Source organism: Carcharodon carcharias, chromosome 4 (assembly GCF_017639515.1).
Source record: "Carcharodon carcharias isolate sCarCar2 chromosome 4, sCarCar2.pri, whole genome shotgun sequence".
In the NCBI taxonomy this organism is placed as follows: domain Eukaryota; kingdom Metazoa; phylum Chordata; class Chondrichthyes; order Lamniformes; family Lamnidae; genus Carcharodon; species Carcharodon carcharias.
Window position 1 is genome coordinate 32301283 of NC_054470.1, and position 18563 is coordinate 32319845.

The 18563-nt window shown below is 43.4% G+C and overlaps 1 protein-coding gene across 1 annotated transcript in view; it reads left to right on the top strand.

Moving 5' to 3' along the window:
- The first annotated feature begins 11582 nt into the window (after window positions 1-11582).
- Window positions 11583-18563, top strand: part of LOC121276728 (solute carrier family 28 member 3-like) — a 227953-nt gene continuing 220972 nt past the window's right edge. The window contains exons 1-2 of the mRNA XM_041185272.1: window positions 11583-11761; window positions 13455-13599. Coding sequence (XP_041041206.1) covers window positions 11583-11761; window positions 13455-13599 — 324 coding nt within the window. The remainder of the gene's footprint in view (window positions 11762-13454; window positions 13600-18563) is intronic.

The window sequence follows — 18563 nt, forward strand, 5'->3', positions numbered from 1 at the left end:
TAGATCTGAAATGGGAGGGGCCAAGGATGTTCCTTGGGGGACACCAGAGGTAATAATGCAGGAGTAGGAAGAGAAGCCATTGCAAGTAATTCTCTGACTATGATAGATGAGAATGAAATCAGGCATGAGCAGCCCCACCCAGCATGATGACAGTGTTGAAGGAGGATGGTTGTCAACCATTTTAAAGGAGGAAGTCAGCTCAAAAAGGAAGATGAGGGAAAAATCATTGGCTGTGAAGTGCTTTAGAACATGTTGACATGAGAGAATGCAAATTCTTTTCTGAACATTATCTCCATTGTACTCATTTCTGTTTTTTTTCTTATTTGTTCATGGGATGTGGGCATCGCTGGCTAGGCCAGCATTTATTGTCCATCCCTAATTTCCCTTGAGAAGGTGGTGGTGTGCTGCCTTCTTGAACTCCTACAGTTTATGTGTTGTAGTCATTTACCCTCCAAAGTATCTTTACATTCCTCATAAACTCTTGTACCCTCTGGTTCATGAACATGACCCATTCTTTTACATTCCTAATCAATATATGTTTTTGCATTTATTCTCAAATTTATTATGTTAGTGTCTTATCATGCATCCCACAGCACTTACAGATCGGAGACTGAATTAAAATTATGAAGACAGACAGCACAGAAACAGACTAATGGACCCAACCACTCCATTCTGATGTTTATACTCACTCTAGCCTCCTCCCATCCTTTCTCATCTATTTCTAATTCTATCACCATAATCCTTAATTCCCTTCTCCTGTGTACGCTTACCTAGCTTCACAAATGCATTTGTACTGTTTGCCTCAGCTACTGCCTGTGGTAACGGGTTTCCGATTCTCACCATTCCCTGGGTAAAGAAGTTTCTTCTGAGTTCTCTATTTGATTTCATGGTGAATGTCTTTTACTGATGGCTCCCAGTTTTGCTCTTGCCATAAGTGGGAACACACTCTGTCTATCCTATCAAAACATTTCATAATTTTAAAGATTGCTGTTAGGTCATCCTTCAGCCTTCTCTTTTCAAGAGAAAAGAAACCCAGCCTGTTCATCCTTTCCTGATAGGTTAATCTCACACTTCTGGTATCACCCTTATAAATGTTTTTTTGCAATCTTGCCAATGCTTCTTTGCCTTTTTTGTGATATAGCGACCAGAACTCCTAATTATGGCTCAACTATAGTTCAATATAAGTTTGCCATAACTTCTCTGCTTTTCAATTCTATCGCTGCAGAAATAAACCCAATTGCTTGGTTTACTTTTACTTTGGCCTTAATGACCTATGTTGCATGTTTATGTTTTGTGTATTTCCCAGGTCCCTTTGCTCCTCTCCCCATTATGATTCCTATTTTCCAAGTACTGTGCAGTTGTCTTATTTTACTCAAACATTGTACCCGACACTTAACTTATGTCAAAATTCAACAGCCAATGATATATTCAGTCTGCAAGTTTATTTATGTCTTTTTGTAATTTGTTGCAGATCTCCTCAGTGTTGACTATCCAGCCTAATTTGGTATCATCTGCAAATTTAGAAATTGTGTTTTTGATTCCAAAATCTAAGTTCTTAGTATACATTGTAAACTTTGAATAATGGACTTTGCAGCATTGATTATTGGGATCCATTTATCTTTTGCCAGCCTGAACAGCTGACTGTTCCTGAAGTTAAAATAAAAAATAAACCCCCAGATTCCAAATGAATCAGATTGGTTCAGATCAGTAATATTTCTACCAGTCTAATGACATAATGGAATTATGCATGTCTGGGCTTGCACACGACGGCAATGAGGGTGATGGTTCCTCAGGACTGCAGTAAGAGCTAAGTTCAGGGCACCAGAGGTGGCTCAGCTGCACAGGCGTGACGGAAGAAGAGTGGAAGAGGAATAGTGGTAGGGGATTTCATAGTTAGGGGAACAGATAGGTGTTTCTGCAGCTGTTGATGTGTCTCCAGGATGGTATGTTGCCTCCCTGGTGCCATGTCAAGGATATCACAGAGTGGCTACAAGACATTCTCAAAGGGGAGGATGAACTGCCAGAGGTCATAATTCACATTGGTACCAATGACATCGATAGATAGAGGGATGAGGTCTTGAAAGCAGATTTTAGAGAGCAGGACCTCAGGTAGTAATCGTCAGATTACTACCAGTGCCACGCGCTATTGAGAATTGAAATAGGGGGTTAGAGCTGATGAATGTGTGGCTGGAGAGATGGTGTAGGAGGGAGGGATTCAGATTCCTAAGATATTGGAACTGGTTCTGGGTGAGTGGAACCTGTAGAAGCTGAATGTTTGTACTTCAATTGGGCTGGGACCAATATCCTTGCTGGGAGGTTTACTAGTGCTGTTGTGGAAGGTTTAAACTAGTTTGGCAGGGGGATGGGAACCCGAGGTAGATTCAGATGGGGCAAAATCAGAAATAACAATGGAAGGCAGAAAATCAGTGAGTGAGTCTGGAAGACAAGAAACAAGAAATGGAAAATAAAGAAGAATTTTACAGTGCTCAAGGGCATATGCTTCAAAGCCAGGAGGAAAGCAAATAAACGAGACGAGCTCAGGGCACAGATAGAAACGTGGCAGTATGGTATCGTAACTATTACAGAAACATGGTTTAAAGAGGGACAAGAATGGTAGCTCAACCTGGCTGATTATAGGGTTTTCAGATGAGATAGGGGGATAAAAAGGGAGGGGGATGGAAATTATGGTTAGAGAAGCAATTTCAGCTGTGAGGAGGGATGATAGTTTAGAAAGATCAATTGAGGCCATATGGAGTGAGCTTAGGAACAAACAAGGGCAGTCACATTACTGGGAGTGTACTATAGACACCCAAACAGTCAGAGGGAGCTAGAAGAGCAAATGTTTTGGCAATTCTTTGAGAAGTGCACAAACAGTAACGCAATAATAGTCGGGGATTTTAACTACCCCAATATTAACTGGGATAGTTTTAGTGTGAAAGAAATGGAGGGAGCAGAGGAGGTTGAGGAGAGACTTGACTGAGGTGTACAAAATTGTGAGGGGCCTTAGTGGATGGGAAGGATCTATTTACCTTAGCAGAGAGGTCAGTGACTAGGGGGGCATAGGTTTAAAATGATTGGTAGAAAGATTACAGTGGAGATGAGGAAAACTTTTTTCACCCAGAGGGTTGTGGGGGTATGGAACTCACTGCCTGAAAGGGTAGTAGCGGCAGAAACACTCAACTCATTTAAAAGGTGCCTGGATATGCACCTCAAATGCCGTAACCTGTAGGCCTCCCGACCAAATGCTGGAAAGTGGGATTAAGCTGGGTGGCCGGTTTTTCAGCCGGCGCAGACATGATGAGCCAAGTGGCTTCTTTCTGTGCTGTAAGTTCTATGATCTCACTCAACTGTATATTAAATAATAATTAGATTAATTTCAGGCTTTAATCTGTATTAGAACGCTGAAGTTAGTTGATGGAGGGCAGAATGCTATTGCAGACAGATTCCATCGTAGTCTGAGTGAAAACAAATAGTTTAGTTAAATGTGAGCATCAAATTAGCTGAATGATTTACCATTTTCAATGCTGATATTCATTCTACCATCTCAATATACACTTAAAACATGCACCCATGTTTACACAAAATGTTTACACATAAAACACTCATCTCCCCCCTACACAAATATTTACATACAATGAATATATCTCATACCACTCATGCTGAATGCGACATACAATATCAATCAATAGAGGCTATAAATTAAATCTTTCTATGACTGACTAGTTGTTTTGTATGTTCAGCTTCTTTAGAGCTTGTGGAAAGAAATATGAACAGCAGAAAGAATTCTTTTCAAAGCACAGAAAAATTATTTATCGTGTAATTCTGATCATCTTCCTGACAGGTAGTAAGATATTGTGAATAACTGAAAACAACATGATTAATATACTTATATATTGTTAAAATCTAGTATACAGTACAAACTTCCTGTCCACGTACATTACTTCCTATAATGTTTTTAATGGTAACACTTATAAGGGAAACATTCCTATGTAAACATTTAGAATGGGAAAAATAGCATGTAAGCATTTGGCTATAACGATTTTGCTTTTTGAAAAACTCATTTGCAATTTTTTTCACAGCAACTGAAATTGCAATGTTTAAATAAGGATAGGATTTCTGCAGGAGTTTTCATGATCTCTATGTCTTCGCCTTCCAGGTTAGTTAGTGTTTTCAATGTAGAAGCACTGACTGTTTACCTTCAGCCTTGGGTGCATTGGTTGGAGTCCTTTGAGCACTTACAAAATCTACAGGTTAGGACTTACAGGACATCTGTTCTAACATTAGGACTGTTTACCCACTCATTAGCGTGCATCTGGACCCTGGGGTAACAGGGGTCCAAGTTGTAAGATATTGTTTCCTTCTGGCCAGTCCTCTCATGTCTTCATGTGTGGTAGCTTGAAGACATTACCAGACTGTCACAGTAACAATACTAGAAAACCACCTCTGTCACAGGTTCACCCCTGAATTCAGTAAGATTCTTGTGTAGGTACCCTGGCCCTCAGGTGATAAGTAGAAAGAATACCATAATAAGTCAAAAAAACAATTCAGACAAGCACTAGGGAAAGGAATCTGCGGATAAACATTACATTATTTCGACCATGTTTATAGTAAATGGGTTGAAATATTAAAGGCCTGTTGGCTGAGTGGTATGCCTATATTTGGAAGCATGAGACAAGGTTACTATTAGATTTGACATTGGTGTTGAGAAATGCTGTGGTATAATAGTGGACTGAATATGATCATTACCATGGGCAGGATTTTCCCTTTGTCAGCTGGGCGGGCTCGGGAGCAGCTGCAAAGCAGACCGCCAGCCACGATCGGGCCCCAATCACAACTTCACGCTGGTGGGCCATGGAGGACATCTCCTGTATGTTCGCAATCGAGCTGAGTGTGACTGGAATCGGCAGGCAGGACGACAGGTCGGGTGGGCACTCAGCCCCCCAGTTCTCTGATGAGTGCCTTGCCGTCCTCTTGGGACACCCTTATCCCCAGGGATGAGAGGAGGAGGCCACTGCACCTCACCAAGAGGGCATGGGAGGAGGTGGCAGCGTGGTCAGCAGCTGTGATGTGCTGCGGCTTTCCTAGGTGCAGTGCCGGGAGTGCTTCAATGACCTGTTGCGCTCAGGAAGGGTGACTGCCATGTTGGCATGGATCAATGTGCAGATGTGTTAACGTCTGGCCGTCCCCCGTGGACTTCGAGGGTGTTAAAGTCTGAATACCAACTGTCAATCGTGCCTGAGCTGGCCAAGGGGGTGAGACCTGGCTTCTTGGACTGATTGCCTTGTGGCTCAAGGGTCGTGACTTAGAAGTGCCCTGCCAGGTGCTCCTCAGCTGGTGTTGGCCAGGCTACAAAGCTGCTGCATGTACAGAGTGGACTTATCAATGGTCCTCTATTCTTTCAGGAGAAGACTGCCCACAACAATATAGAAAGGTCACGGACCGGTGGAGCCCCGCAAGCCTCCTAATCTTTTCGAGCTATGAGCAAGATGTCGTGGAGCTTGAGAACCAGCACGCCCCACGTGTAACTGGGCATGGAGAGATGGGGGTGCCAGACAAAGGTAAGAGTGCAGTGCACAGAGGTGAGAATTTCGGATTGTGCAACCACTGTAGTATAGCCTGTTCATTGATGTGAGCCTTGAACCTGGAGTCCGCATTGATCATTGGAAGATGAGGGCACCATGATGCAGATCTCTGTTGTCTCACCAAGGTTCCTGGCATTACAGTAACAATGTGATGACTTTAACTAATGAAATGTCCTTCTTCTCCCCTTTAGGTTCGCCAGCAGGCATTCGATCTCCAGACCCCGAAGGGCTAACTCCGACACTGGAGGATCACTGGGCATCATTTGCACCTACCTCAGAGCCGCTCTCTGAAGCAGGCACCAGTTCAGATACCAGCACCTCGATCGGCAGTAGAGCGGCAGCTAGTGTATCGGTGAATATTGGCGAGGGCACTTCACAATTGCTTGAGGTGCGATGGCAGCCGGAGGACTGCTGGGCATCAGGACGATGCTCAGTCAAAGGCTGATGATGAGCTTCTGGAGGCATCCATTAGGTGTCAGATACTGGATGACCTGTGGTATGTGCAGGAGGATCTGGCAGAGATCCATGAGGGTCTGCATGCCATGGTCTCCATGATGGAGACGTGAGCACTGTGTTGACTGTCACAGTTGAGTGCACTGCCTCCTGCATTGAGAGAGTGGCGACTCTCATGGAGATGCAACTCCAGGGATAGAATGAGGGGTTCCTGGGGTTGTACTTGGACCTGCAAGCCCTCACACAGGCGCTGACCTCAGGTGGTCAGTATCAGTGTGGGAGATGGATGAGGCACCCAGTGCCCATCTATCTATAGTGTGCACAGAAGTCCACAGCAACCTTGTGCTGGCGCACAAACTGCCTGTCATCTCCGCGGGCTTCTGTCAGGGTGCTCCTCCGCCCCTCCGCCAGTGACTGTGGCATCTGATGAAGCTGCAGTGACTGGGGTGACACCAGCCGTGACACTGACCGCTTCCTCCCAAGCGGGGCCAACACCGGCTCCACTGGCCAGAGGACGACCTCCAAGGTCATCAAAGTCAACAAGACAGCAGAGTCAACAGGCTGTCTACAATACTGGTGCTAGCGAGGGTGGAGCACCTAGATGTAGCACTCACAAACGTGAGTTAAAGGCACCATGAGCACAAGAGGGACAGGTCATGGGTGACTTTATGTTCATTTTTGTTAACTTTATTTATACCAGTCTGATGCTGAATACCAGAAGCGTTCCTATTAACATTATTGAATTGTTAGAATGATATAAATTGTGTTTTTGTCTTCATGGCCTGAGCATGCTTCACCTTTTTATATCATTGGTGTGGGGAACACCAGTATGTGATGGTGGATGTAGGTGGCTCTGAACTTTATTGCACAGGCACTTAGTGTTCTTTGTGCTCAAATGAGAGGGTCCTTTCAGACATCCAGGATGGAGGCGGCAGCCTTGGCACGTATTTGAAGCTGATCTTTGGTAACCTAACTGAAGGAGCATTGGATCAAGGCATCCCTAGTGTCCGTGCCTCCCTGCAGGTTACTGAGCTCTGGCTTCACGACATCTGTGTTCTCCTCACCGTGCTCCTCTTTGGGCTCACTACTGGACTCATCATCTGTGGCCTGTGGAGCTGCATCACAATCCTCTTCCTCCAGTGCCAGATTGTGGAGAGCACAGCATGCTACCAAGACCAATGACATCCACTCTTGTGGGTATTGTAGCACTCCTCCTGAATGGCCCAGGCATCAAAAGTGCATCTTGAGAAGACCCATGGCTCTCTCTACCACCACCCTTGTGGAGGCATGGCTTGTATTGTAACCCTTCTCTCCGTCTGTTCTTGGGTGGCGGAGAGGCGTCATGAGCCACCTCTTCCACGATAGCCCTTGTCACCCAGCAGCCATCTATTCAGTTGGGCTGGAGCACTGAAGAGCCTTGGGAATGTCTGAGGATGTAAGCGTCATGGGAGCTGCCAGAGTACCTTGCACAGACTTGCAGAATCTGCATCTTGTGGTCACACACTATCTGCACGTTCATGGAGTGGAATCCCTTCCTGTTGACGAAGGCACCCGGCTGACCTGCTGGCGCCTTGAAGGCCACATGTGTGCAGTCGATGGCACCCCGGATGCGGGGGAACCCAGCAATCGTTGCAAAGCCTCTGGCTCACTCAGCATTGCTGGCCCTATCCGTACGGTAAAGAATAAATTTCAGTACCCGCCTGAACAGTGCTTCTGTCACCAGCTTGACACAACTGTGGACAGCTGATTGGGAGACACCACATACATCCCCCACTGAGCCCTAGAAAGAGCCGGAGACATAGAAGCTGAGGGCCACGTGAACTTCAGAGCCGCTGGCACGGAGTGTCCAACCACACAGTCGGAGCTGACCTCAGGCCGAATCGTCTAGCAAATGGAGGTCACGCTCTCCCTTGAGAGGCAGAGCCTCCTTTGGCATTGCACCTTGGACATATTGAGGTACCTGCATTGCTGACTGTAAACCCTGGCAACAGGATATTGGAGTCTTCTGCAGCCCCTTTGGCCTTGGACTACCTACTGGCCATGCACCCCTTGTGCCTGCGCCTCTCCTCCAACAGGTCCCTTCCCTGGAAGCTGCATTGGGACACCTGGCTTCCTCTCCCTTCTGCCCCTCTCTTCCTCCTCAGAGGAAGTGCCTTCAGGGGAGACCACCTAATGTCACTGCACACTATTTTACTCCTGTTCGGGTCGGGTGTGCGCCCGCCCACTGGATGAAAGATTCTGCCCCATGAATCAGGTTCCCTTGCCCCCACCTTTGTTGATTGCCATCTTTTATTTCCCAACAAAACCTGATCATCTACTTTTGTGAACTGTGCTGTTTCACTTTCCTTTTCAGTTATTTCATTTCTAGACCTTGCTAAAGGCAAAAATTTTGGAGAACACAATATGTGATCATAATTTTGGAAATTTTACTGAGGACAAGCTGCAGGACTTCTGTGCCCAATGTGGCATATAGAATGATTCCTTAAACATTCCAGTAGCTTGTTTGATGTATATTTGGATGTGTAAAACTCATTGCATCATCAGTCAGCAACTGTGCTGATTTAATGTGTCATCAGCTATGAAAGGATGGTGCTGGGAAATTAAAAAAATTACCTTGAGGGGGAGCGTCTGCGGACACCCTACTCTCAGTGATGGCGTCACCCAGTATAGTTGCAAATGTTTGCAGCCACATTCAGTCAAGTAGTGCCGAATGGATGACCAATCACTGCCTCCTCCACTGGCCCAGATACCAGTCTACAGCCTATCGATTTGTTCCCTTTGATATCAAGAAATAGCTAAGTGTACTGAATACTGCAAAGGCAGTGGGCCCCAACAACATTCTGGCTATGATGCTGAAGACTTATGCTCCAGAAGTAACTGTGCCCCTAGCCAAGCTGTTCCAGCTACGATACTGACATCTATCTGAAACATGGAGAATCTCCCTGCTATGTTCTGTGCACAATAAAGGGAGACAATCCAACCAATTGCTGCCCCATCAATCTACTCTCAATCATCCGCAAACGTGATGAATGGTGTTGTCAACAGTGGTGTAAAATGGCACTTGCTGATTAATAAGTGCTCACCAACGCTCAGTTTGGGTTTCGCCAGGACAGATCAGCTCCAGACCTCATACAACCTTAGCCCAAACTTAGCAAAAGAGCTAAATTCTAAAGGTAAGGGGAGAGTGAATACCCTTGACATCAAGTCAGCATTTGACTGATTTGTGACAAGAAGAAGCTCTAGTAAAATTGAACTCAATGGGAATCAGGGGGAAATCTCTCTACTGGATGAGGTCATATATAGCACAAAAGAAACTTGTTGGACAGAATTCTACGGCCCCATTTTGGCGTGGACGGGGCCGTAAAATGCGGCGGGCTGTTATAAATCCCATTGACAACAGCAGGAACATAAAATCCTGCTGTCGTAAAATTCTGCCCGTTGTGTTTGCTGGACACCAAGTATTTCATCCTCAGAACATCGCTGCACAAGTTCCTCAGTATAGTGTCCTAGGCCCAACCATGTTCAGCTGTTTCATTAATGACCTATCACTTCATCATAATGTCTGAAGGGGGGATGTTTGCTGATGATTGCACAGTATTCAGTTGCATTTGCAACTCCTCATTCTGCAACAGCTGGGCAACATTCAGTCTTATGCTAATATGTGCCAGGTGACATTTCTGCCAAATTATATGTCCCTTTGACATTTAACAGCATTACTATTGCTGACTTCCCCAACCTCAATATGCTGGGTTTGCCGTTGATTAGAAATTTAACTGGAGCAGATACATAAATACTGTGACTACAAGAGTAGATAAGACGCTGTGTACTCTGTGGCGAATAGCTTGTTTCCTAACTTCTTGATCTACAAGGTTAGCAGTGTGATGGAATGCTCTTCATTTGACTACATGACTACTCTAACAATACTTAAGAAGCTGAACAATATCCAGGACAAAGTCCACTTGATTGGCCACCCCATCCTCCACCTTAATGTTCACTCCTTTAACGACAGGCACATTGAACTGAGACATCCACAGACTGAATGTGTAACAGCAGTATAAAGCATTGGTCATGTACCAGTTGTACATTGAGAGTCTAGAATCCCTTTGTATTGAGGTAGCTTTTTAGATTTACATGTAGGGCACTGATTGCCACAAGTACCTCATCGGTGACTGCTAGGGCTGTTGGTCAGCTGGTAACACCATAAATGAAATACTCTTTCATCTGAATTATTAAATTGCATGGACTGTGCATGCCTGACAAAAAGAGTTTTTGTTATTAGATGGATGTATGTAGGTGCAACCAATTGTTACAAAAGTTTGTTGCTCCCTGGGTAGAGCCAACCACCTAAAAACTCAGGGCTTTGGTGATTCTATCTTCTCTACCACAGTTACTGATCTGAGCCACTGATGTAGTGTACAGGTTTGAGTATAAGTCTCCTTGGACCCTTTTCCTGAATCTCAATGACCCAATTCAAAACTCCTAACCAATAGTCTGGAAGGAGTGCCTAGAGCAAAAGATGCTGATGGCAGAGTACTGATGGGAGAGTCTGACTCTTGAGATGCTGCCTGATGTGCCTGGCTTCTCTGGCAGTCTCCTCTTCCTCCAACATGCGCACCATATGTAATGGGATTTCCATAGGGAACCACATATTTAAACTTTTGTCTAATTTTAGAAAATTCCTTTGAGAGCCCATCCACTCCGAGTGGAATGCAAAGTCTGAGCTCAGGTATCTGGAGTTCAACAAAACAGTAATTTTCAAAATTGCTCTGCAAAACACAAGATTGCAGGTAAAATGTCAACTCCCTTTTATGAAGTTACTTCTGCCTTGAACAGCTGGCCCTGGCAATCAAGAGTATATACTTGACAGGTCGGCTGAAAGGCATAGTTACATAATAAAAGTAAAATACTGCAGATGCTGAAAATCTGAAATAAAAACAAAGTGCTGGAAAAGCTCAGCAGTTCTGAAGAAGAGTCATATTCGATGTGAAACACTAACTCTGTTTCTCTCTCCACAGAGGCATAGTTACATCATGTGTGGCTAAGCATGTGATGCTGATCACCATTTTAGCAGAATTTTCCATGAGACTAGAAATTGAGCAACAATCCCTGTGGATTTAGGGCTAACCCCAAATCCCGTCGCATGATTTGGTGCTATACAGCCAATAAAGTACTTTTGAAGAGTAGTCACTGTTATAGGGAAATGCAGCAGCCAATTTTCACACAGAAAGATCCCACAAACAGCACTTAGTTAAATGATCAGTTAACCTGTTTTTGTGAAATTCGTGACGGATAGATGTTGATCAGTACACTGGGAAAAATCCCTTCTGAATGCTTCACACTGAAAAGTGCAAATGGATCTTTTACTCCACCTGAGAAGGCAGGCAGTTGAATATCTCATCTGAAAGTCAGCACATCCACAGTACAGTACTCCCTTGCCACTGAAATGTCAGAATATGTGCTCAAGTGTCTGGCGTGGGACTTGAATCCATGATAGAGATGTATACATAAATTGAAAAATATTTCATTTCTTTTGCAGGTTACTTTTGCATGGTGATTGCAGCATGTATTTTGAATTTTAAAAGAGCCCTTGGACTCCTTGTGTTAACACTGCTAGCTATTTTTTTTTACTTTTGGGATATGCTTATTGCAAAGTATGAAGACACAATTGTTAAGCTGTTTGCTTCACGAAGTGGATTCTTCAAACGGTACTCTAATCTGTTCAAAATGTGAGTAAAGCATGCATTTCTATAAATCCTAGAATTGGTCTGGAGATTCATGTCAACTCAACTTACTTTAATTCTTCTTATACAATTTGGTATATTTTTTTGTGCCCATCAATTTAAATGTTGGCACTTAAATTTGTTATTTTACTTTCAGCACTATATGTATCAAGTACTCCCAGCGGTTTTGTGAGGACTTTGGGCACCACTTCTCAGTAGCTGACAGTTGAGATTTTCCAGCTGCATAAGTCTAGCTGGCACTGGGGATTAGCCTCATAGCTCTATGTCAATGAGTGCTCTCTTACTGACTTTGCAAATTCCGGTCGGATCAGTGATGGAGAACGTCACGGATGCAGCCTTGGCATTTACACCTGTGTATTCAGGACAATGTTTCAAATGAGGTCATACCAAAATCTTATTATAGTGGCCATAGTTTTATAATGAATCATCTGGATGATACAACTTAAGGCCCTGTTGCAATGTAAGTGACTTCCTGACTCTGAGTCTGAAGGTTGAGAAAGTGGTCAATGATGATCCCCAAAACTATTTCCCACTAATTACCTTTAATAGACATGCAATTATTAGATTCTTTGCCCTGTTTACCAGCCTTGGGCTAATTTACTCAATCTGTCAAAATCCTGTTTCAACCTATTTTCCTCTTATAAGTTAATGACTTTTCCACCAAATTTAGTAACATTTTCAAATTTAATTAATGATGCTTTGCTGTCCTCTGGAAGTGAACAGAAGAGGATTCAGCATTGAACCCTGGGAATCCTACTCACAATCAGTCCTCCTTGGGAAACTTAATTTAAAACCACTTCTCCTGTACTATTCCATAGTCATTTATTTTCAAACAGTCTCTCATTTGATACTTATCAAGAACCTTTTGAAAATCCAAGAAGGTGACCTGCTATGTAGAAGCAGAGTAAAACTCCAGCTCTTCAGCCCAAGGAAATACTTTAAACTTGCCCATAGAATAACATCCTTTCATGTATTATTTTATTTCCAAGGAATTTTAGATATTTGTAATTAGGCAAACTAACAAAAGCATGTGTTATGTTGATTAACTTCTTTAAAAAGATGGTAGATAAATATCAAGTTGAGGAAGGTGTTTTAGATTTATCCAAATGTTACATGATGTTCTTTGAGATAGAACTGGTGGGAAGACGAGCACTGATTGTGTAAGACTGTGTAGAGATGACGGTGTAAGATTGTGTAGTGGAGACATGAGGATGAATAAATATTCTGGAGATAACTTCAGGGTCTTTAAGTATTCATATGAAACTTTCCCTTGGAAGAGTAAATGCTGGGAAGAGTAAATGCTGGGTAGATGACTTATTTATTTTTTATTTAGTTCTTAGAATGTGGGTGATTTTGGAAAAGCAATATTTTTTGTCCATCCTGAGTTGCTCCGAGAAAGCGATAGTATGCCTTTTTCTTGAACCACTGCAGTCTTTGTGGTGATGGTTACCCCAGAACGGTTTTGGATAGGGAGTTCCTGAATTCTGACCCAAATGATGGAGGAACAGTGATATGTGTCCAAGTCAAGCTGGTGTATTACTTAAGAGGGTGTTTTTCAGATAATTCCAAAGTTATGTCAGAGTCTGATAGATTGGCTACAGTTTATTGCTTCCTTACAATGTAATAAAACTGACCAAACTAAGACTTTGCCAAACTTTTATATTTTCTTTTACTTCAGAGTACTGTATGTGGCTTTAATTGTATTTGTTATACTTTGGCTTGCACTGGACACAGCCAAGCAAGATTCGAACCAGCTCATTTCCTTTGTGGGACTTCTGTTGTTTATTATCCTCTTGTTCATCTTCTCCAAATATCCAGAAAAGGTAAAGCCAGTACATTTTTTTTCAATTTTTGTCATTCCTACCAAGTAAATAGTTTTAACAAATATATCCTGTAGTTTTGTTCTTTATTTTGGTCGTGTATGTCCAAATCAGTTTAATCCATGGAGTGAAGGAAAAATAGGGATGAGCAATAAATGCTGGCCTAGCCAGCGAAGCCCACTTCCCATCAACAAATTTTAAAAAAGTGCCCTCAGAATTTTATATGCCTGGATAAGTTCGCCTCTCATTCTTCTAAACTTCAATGAGTATAGGCCCAAATTGCTCAATCTTTCCTCAAAAGACAACCCCTTTCATCTAGAAATCAACCTAGTGAACCTCCTCTAAACTGCTTCCAATGCAAGTATATCCCCCCCTTAAGTAAAGAGACCAACTGTACATAACTCTAGGTGTGATCTCAGCAACACCCTGTCCAATTGTAGCAAGACTTATATGCTCCATCTCCTTTGCAATAAAGGCCAAGATATCATTTGTCTTCCGAATTACTTGCTGTACCTGCATGCTAACTTTTTATGATTCAAGCACAAGAACACCTAAATCCCTTTGTACCAGAGCAAAGCGCAGTCTCTCCATTTAAATAATATACTGCTCTTTTTTTTTGCTTTTTTGTTTTTAAATTATTCTTTCATGAGATGTGGGCATCGCTGGCAAGGCCAGCATTTGTTACCCACACCTAATTGCCCTTGAAATGATTGGCTTACTAGGCCACTTCAAGTAATTTCTATCCTTCCTGCCAACCAAATTTCCTGCAATTCTGCCAACAATGCAGTCGTTCCCTTCAACCAAGTCATTAATGTAGTTTGTAAATAGTTGAGGCTGCAGCACTGATCCCTGGGCGCTCCACTAGTTACAGTTTGCCAACCTGAAAATGATCCATTTATCCCGATTCTGTTTCTTGTTACTAGCCAATCCTCTAATCATGCTAATGTATCACCCCCCAACACCATCAGCTCTTACCTTGTGCAGGAGCCTTTTATGTGGCACCGTATCAAATGTCTTTTGGAAATCCAAATACACTACATCTCCTAGTCCCCTTTATTCACCCTGCTTAATATACCTTCAAAGAAATTTTCTGAATTTGTCAAATACAATTTCCCTTTCATACAATCAAGCAGAGTCAACATGATTTTATGCTGATTTTCTAAATGTCCTGCTACTACCTCCTTAATAAATATTCTAGAATTTTCCCAATGACAGATGTTAGTCTAATTGGCCTATAGTTTCCTGCTTTCTGTCTCCCTCCATTCTTTAATACTGGTGTTACATTTGTGGTGTCCCAGTCCTCTGGGATCTTTCTAGAATCTAGGGAATTTTGGGAGAATACAACCAACGCATCCAGTATCTCTGCAGCCATTTCCTTTCAGATCCTAGAATGCAGGCCATCGACTCCAGGGGACCTGTCAGCCTTTAGCCCTATTAGTTTTCTTCATACTTTTTCTCTAGTGATCATAATTATTTTAAGTTCCTCCCTTCTTTGTATCCATCAGTTTTCTACTATTCTTGAGATGCTTTTTGTGTTTTCTACTCTGAAGACAGATACACAGAACTGATGAGCTGCAGGCTTAAGTTGCCACATGGGATTGTAAAACAACAACAGTAACAGAGACAAAAACAAAAATAGCTGGAAAAACTCAGCAGGTCTGACAGCATCTGCGGAGAGGAATACAGCTAATGTTTCGAGTCTGTATGACTCTTCATCAGAACTAAAGAAATGTTTCCATATTTCCTTAGTTCTGATGAAGAGTCATATTATTTTTGTTTTTGTTTCAGATTTCCAGCATCCGCAGTATTTTGCTTTTATAGCAGTAACAGAGAGCTAGCTCAAAGAGGGAAGGATTGAGAAATTAATATTTCTGATCACAAGGTATCTAGAAAAAATTGGGTATAGAAAAAAGGGAATTGGTAGGATTAATCAGAGACTATTATAGCACTGGAAAAGGATGAAGTAGTTGAGAGACAAATATGGTTAGAATAAGGAATAGTAGAGGATCTGTTGGGCTACTGGGTGTATGCTTTGGCCACCAAAAAGTGGTAAGGGGATAGAGGAGAAAATTTCAGGCAAATTACAGAAAAATGCAAGAGCTTTTCCTCCCTAGACGACTGAATGTGTAGTGCCAGAGGAATGACAGTTGGCTAACGTTATACCTTTATTTAAAAAAGGAGATAAAACATGTCCAGGAAACTATGGACCAGTCACTTGTCTTTGATAGTGGGAAAAATAATGGAATCTCTCTTAAAGAAGAAAACAAAAAAAGTCTAGAATCCAAAAAGGTAATATAGAATTGTCAATATGAATTTCAGTTGGGAAAGCCTTGCTTGACCAATTTCATTTAATTATTTGAAGAGGTAGAGAGTGTGGACAATGGTAATGTAGTAGATGCAATTTATATAGATTTCCAAAAAGCCTTTGAGAATGCATAACATAATGGACTAATTAATAAGTTTAGAGCATGTGGAATCGGGGAAAAGTACCAGAATGGCTGCAGGGCCTGGAAGTGGTGGGTGCATTCGGGCTTAATCACCAGGGCTCATGCCTCTAGGGGGGCCTGGGCTCATTGAGCAAGTAGCCTGACAATCTGGATGGTCAGTGTCCAAGGCAGCCAATCTGGCACGTAAGCCATTCCGGTTTATTATTAATTGGCCAATGATTACTGTTGTTCTGAACAGTAATAGGATGTGCCAGTTTCCCCAGTCCCTCCTTGCCTACCTCCTGGACTTGTATTTGGACCTTGTCGTCACTGAGTGCTGCTTCCTTTATCTTTACTCGTGTTTCTTCAGAGCTGGTTGGAGGCTGCTGGAGCAGAAAATAAGAGGTAAAGCACCTAGTGTCTTGCCTTTCTGGCTCTGCTGACCCCTTCCAGCTGCTACTCTTAATGCAGAGTTCCTTCCACCACATCGTATCATGTGAAAAACTCTTTCAGCTCCATCTCGTCAATATCTTGAAGCAGGCTCCTGACCAATAACTGAGGACTATTTGGTTAGTGATTGTTCCTGTATCCCCCAGTTAATTTTCACTGCGACCTGTCCTAGGGCCCCATGGTGGCACGCTCTGCCATTCCCTAATTTGCTGATCATGAGGCTTTGGGGGTGGAAACTATATTTCTTGTTTTGTCTCCAGCTTGGGCTATGCTGTTGGGATTTTAACAAAACAAAGTGAAGTTCCAGTGCTGGGGACAATGCCACGAGCAGGCAGATTCTTAGGGATGGAGATTTTACCACATGGTCCTCAGCGACTTTCACCTCCAAAACAGGCTTTAGCTATACTTCCTCCACAGGTGGCCTGGTTCTGGTTCTAAAGGTTCTATGTTCCTATGTTCTCCCCTGACCTCAGTCCTCCCTTGATGGTGAGCGCAAGTGCGAGTGTGACTTGTGTGAGTGAGAGAGCGAGTGAGTGTGTGAGTGAGAGAGCGACTGAGCGAGAGAGAGTGACAGTGTGTGAGAGGGGGTGTGTGCATGAGGGAGAGTGACAGTGTGTGTCTGTTGGTAACAGTGTGAGAGAACCCTGAGACTAGGAGTGAACTCAACTCAACTGCTTTCGGTGGTAGCGAATTCCACAGGCTCACCACTCTCTGGGTGAAGAAATTTCTCCCCATCTCAGTCCTAAATGGCCTACCCTATATCCTCAGACTGTGACCCCTGGTTCTGGACTCCCCTACCATCGGGAACATCGGGGTACCGCAGGGATCGGTGCTGGGACCCCAGCTATTCACAATATATATTAATGATTTAGATGAGGGAACTAAATGTAATATCTCCAAATTTGCAGATGACACAAACCTGGGTGGGAGGCTGAGCTGTGAGGAGGATGCAGAGATGCTTCATTGTGATTTGGACAAGCTGAGTGAGTGAGCAAATGCATGGCAGATGCAGTATAATGTGGACAAGTGTGGTTATCCACTTTGGTAACAAAAACAGGAAGGCAGATTATTATCTGAATGGCTATAAATTGAGAGAGGGGAATGTCCTTGTACACCAGTCACTGAAGGTAAGCATGCAGGTGCAGCAGGCGGTAAAGGCAAATGGTATGTTGGCCTTCATAGCGAGAGGATTTGAGTACATGACCAGGGATGTCTTGCTGCAATTATACAGGGCCTTGGTGAGACCACACCTGGAATATTGTGTGTAGTTTTTGTCTCCTTACCTGAGGAAGGATGTTCTTGCTATAGAGGGAGTGTAGCGAAGGTTTACCAGACTGATTCCTGGGATGGCAGGACTGACATATAAAGTCAGATTGAGTCGGTTCGGATTATATTCGCTGGAGTTCAGAAGAATGAGGGGGGATCTCATAGAAACCTACAAAATTCAAACAGGATTAGACAGGGTGGATGCAGTAAGGATGTTCCCGATGGTGGGGCAGTCCAGAACCAGGGGTCACAGACTGAGGATACAGGGTAGACTATTTAGGACTGAGATGAGGGGACTTCTTCACCCAGAGATTGGTGAGCCTGTGGAATTCACTATCACAGAAAGTAGTTGAGGCCAAAACATTCTATGTTTTCAAGAAGGAGTTAGATATAGCTCTTAGGGCGAAAGGCATCAAAGGATATGGGGAGAAAGCGGGAGCAGGCTATTGAGTTGGATGATCATAATGAATGGCAGAGCAGGCTCGAAGGGCCGAATGGCCTATCCCACTCCTATTTTCTATGTATGTTTTCTATGTAACTCTCACACACACACACACACACACACACTCTCACACTGTTCGGTGTGGGGACAGAGGCCCTCCCCCTCCCCAAAACCTATCCACACACCGGGTGGGGAGAGGAGGGAAACCCAGGCTGAAAGGCAACCCACTTCTGACCCCTACTTTCATATGAATTCTAGAGTGGCTGGAGGTTAGTTAAACTTATCTCCTTAGCTCAGCTCCTGTCCACTCCCATTTCTCTGGTGACCTACACATGGGGCCTAATCTGTCCCTCTCCAGCTCTGCTTCTTGAGCGAAAAGGCAG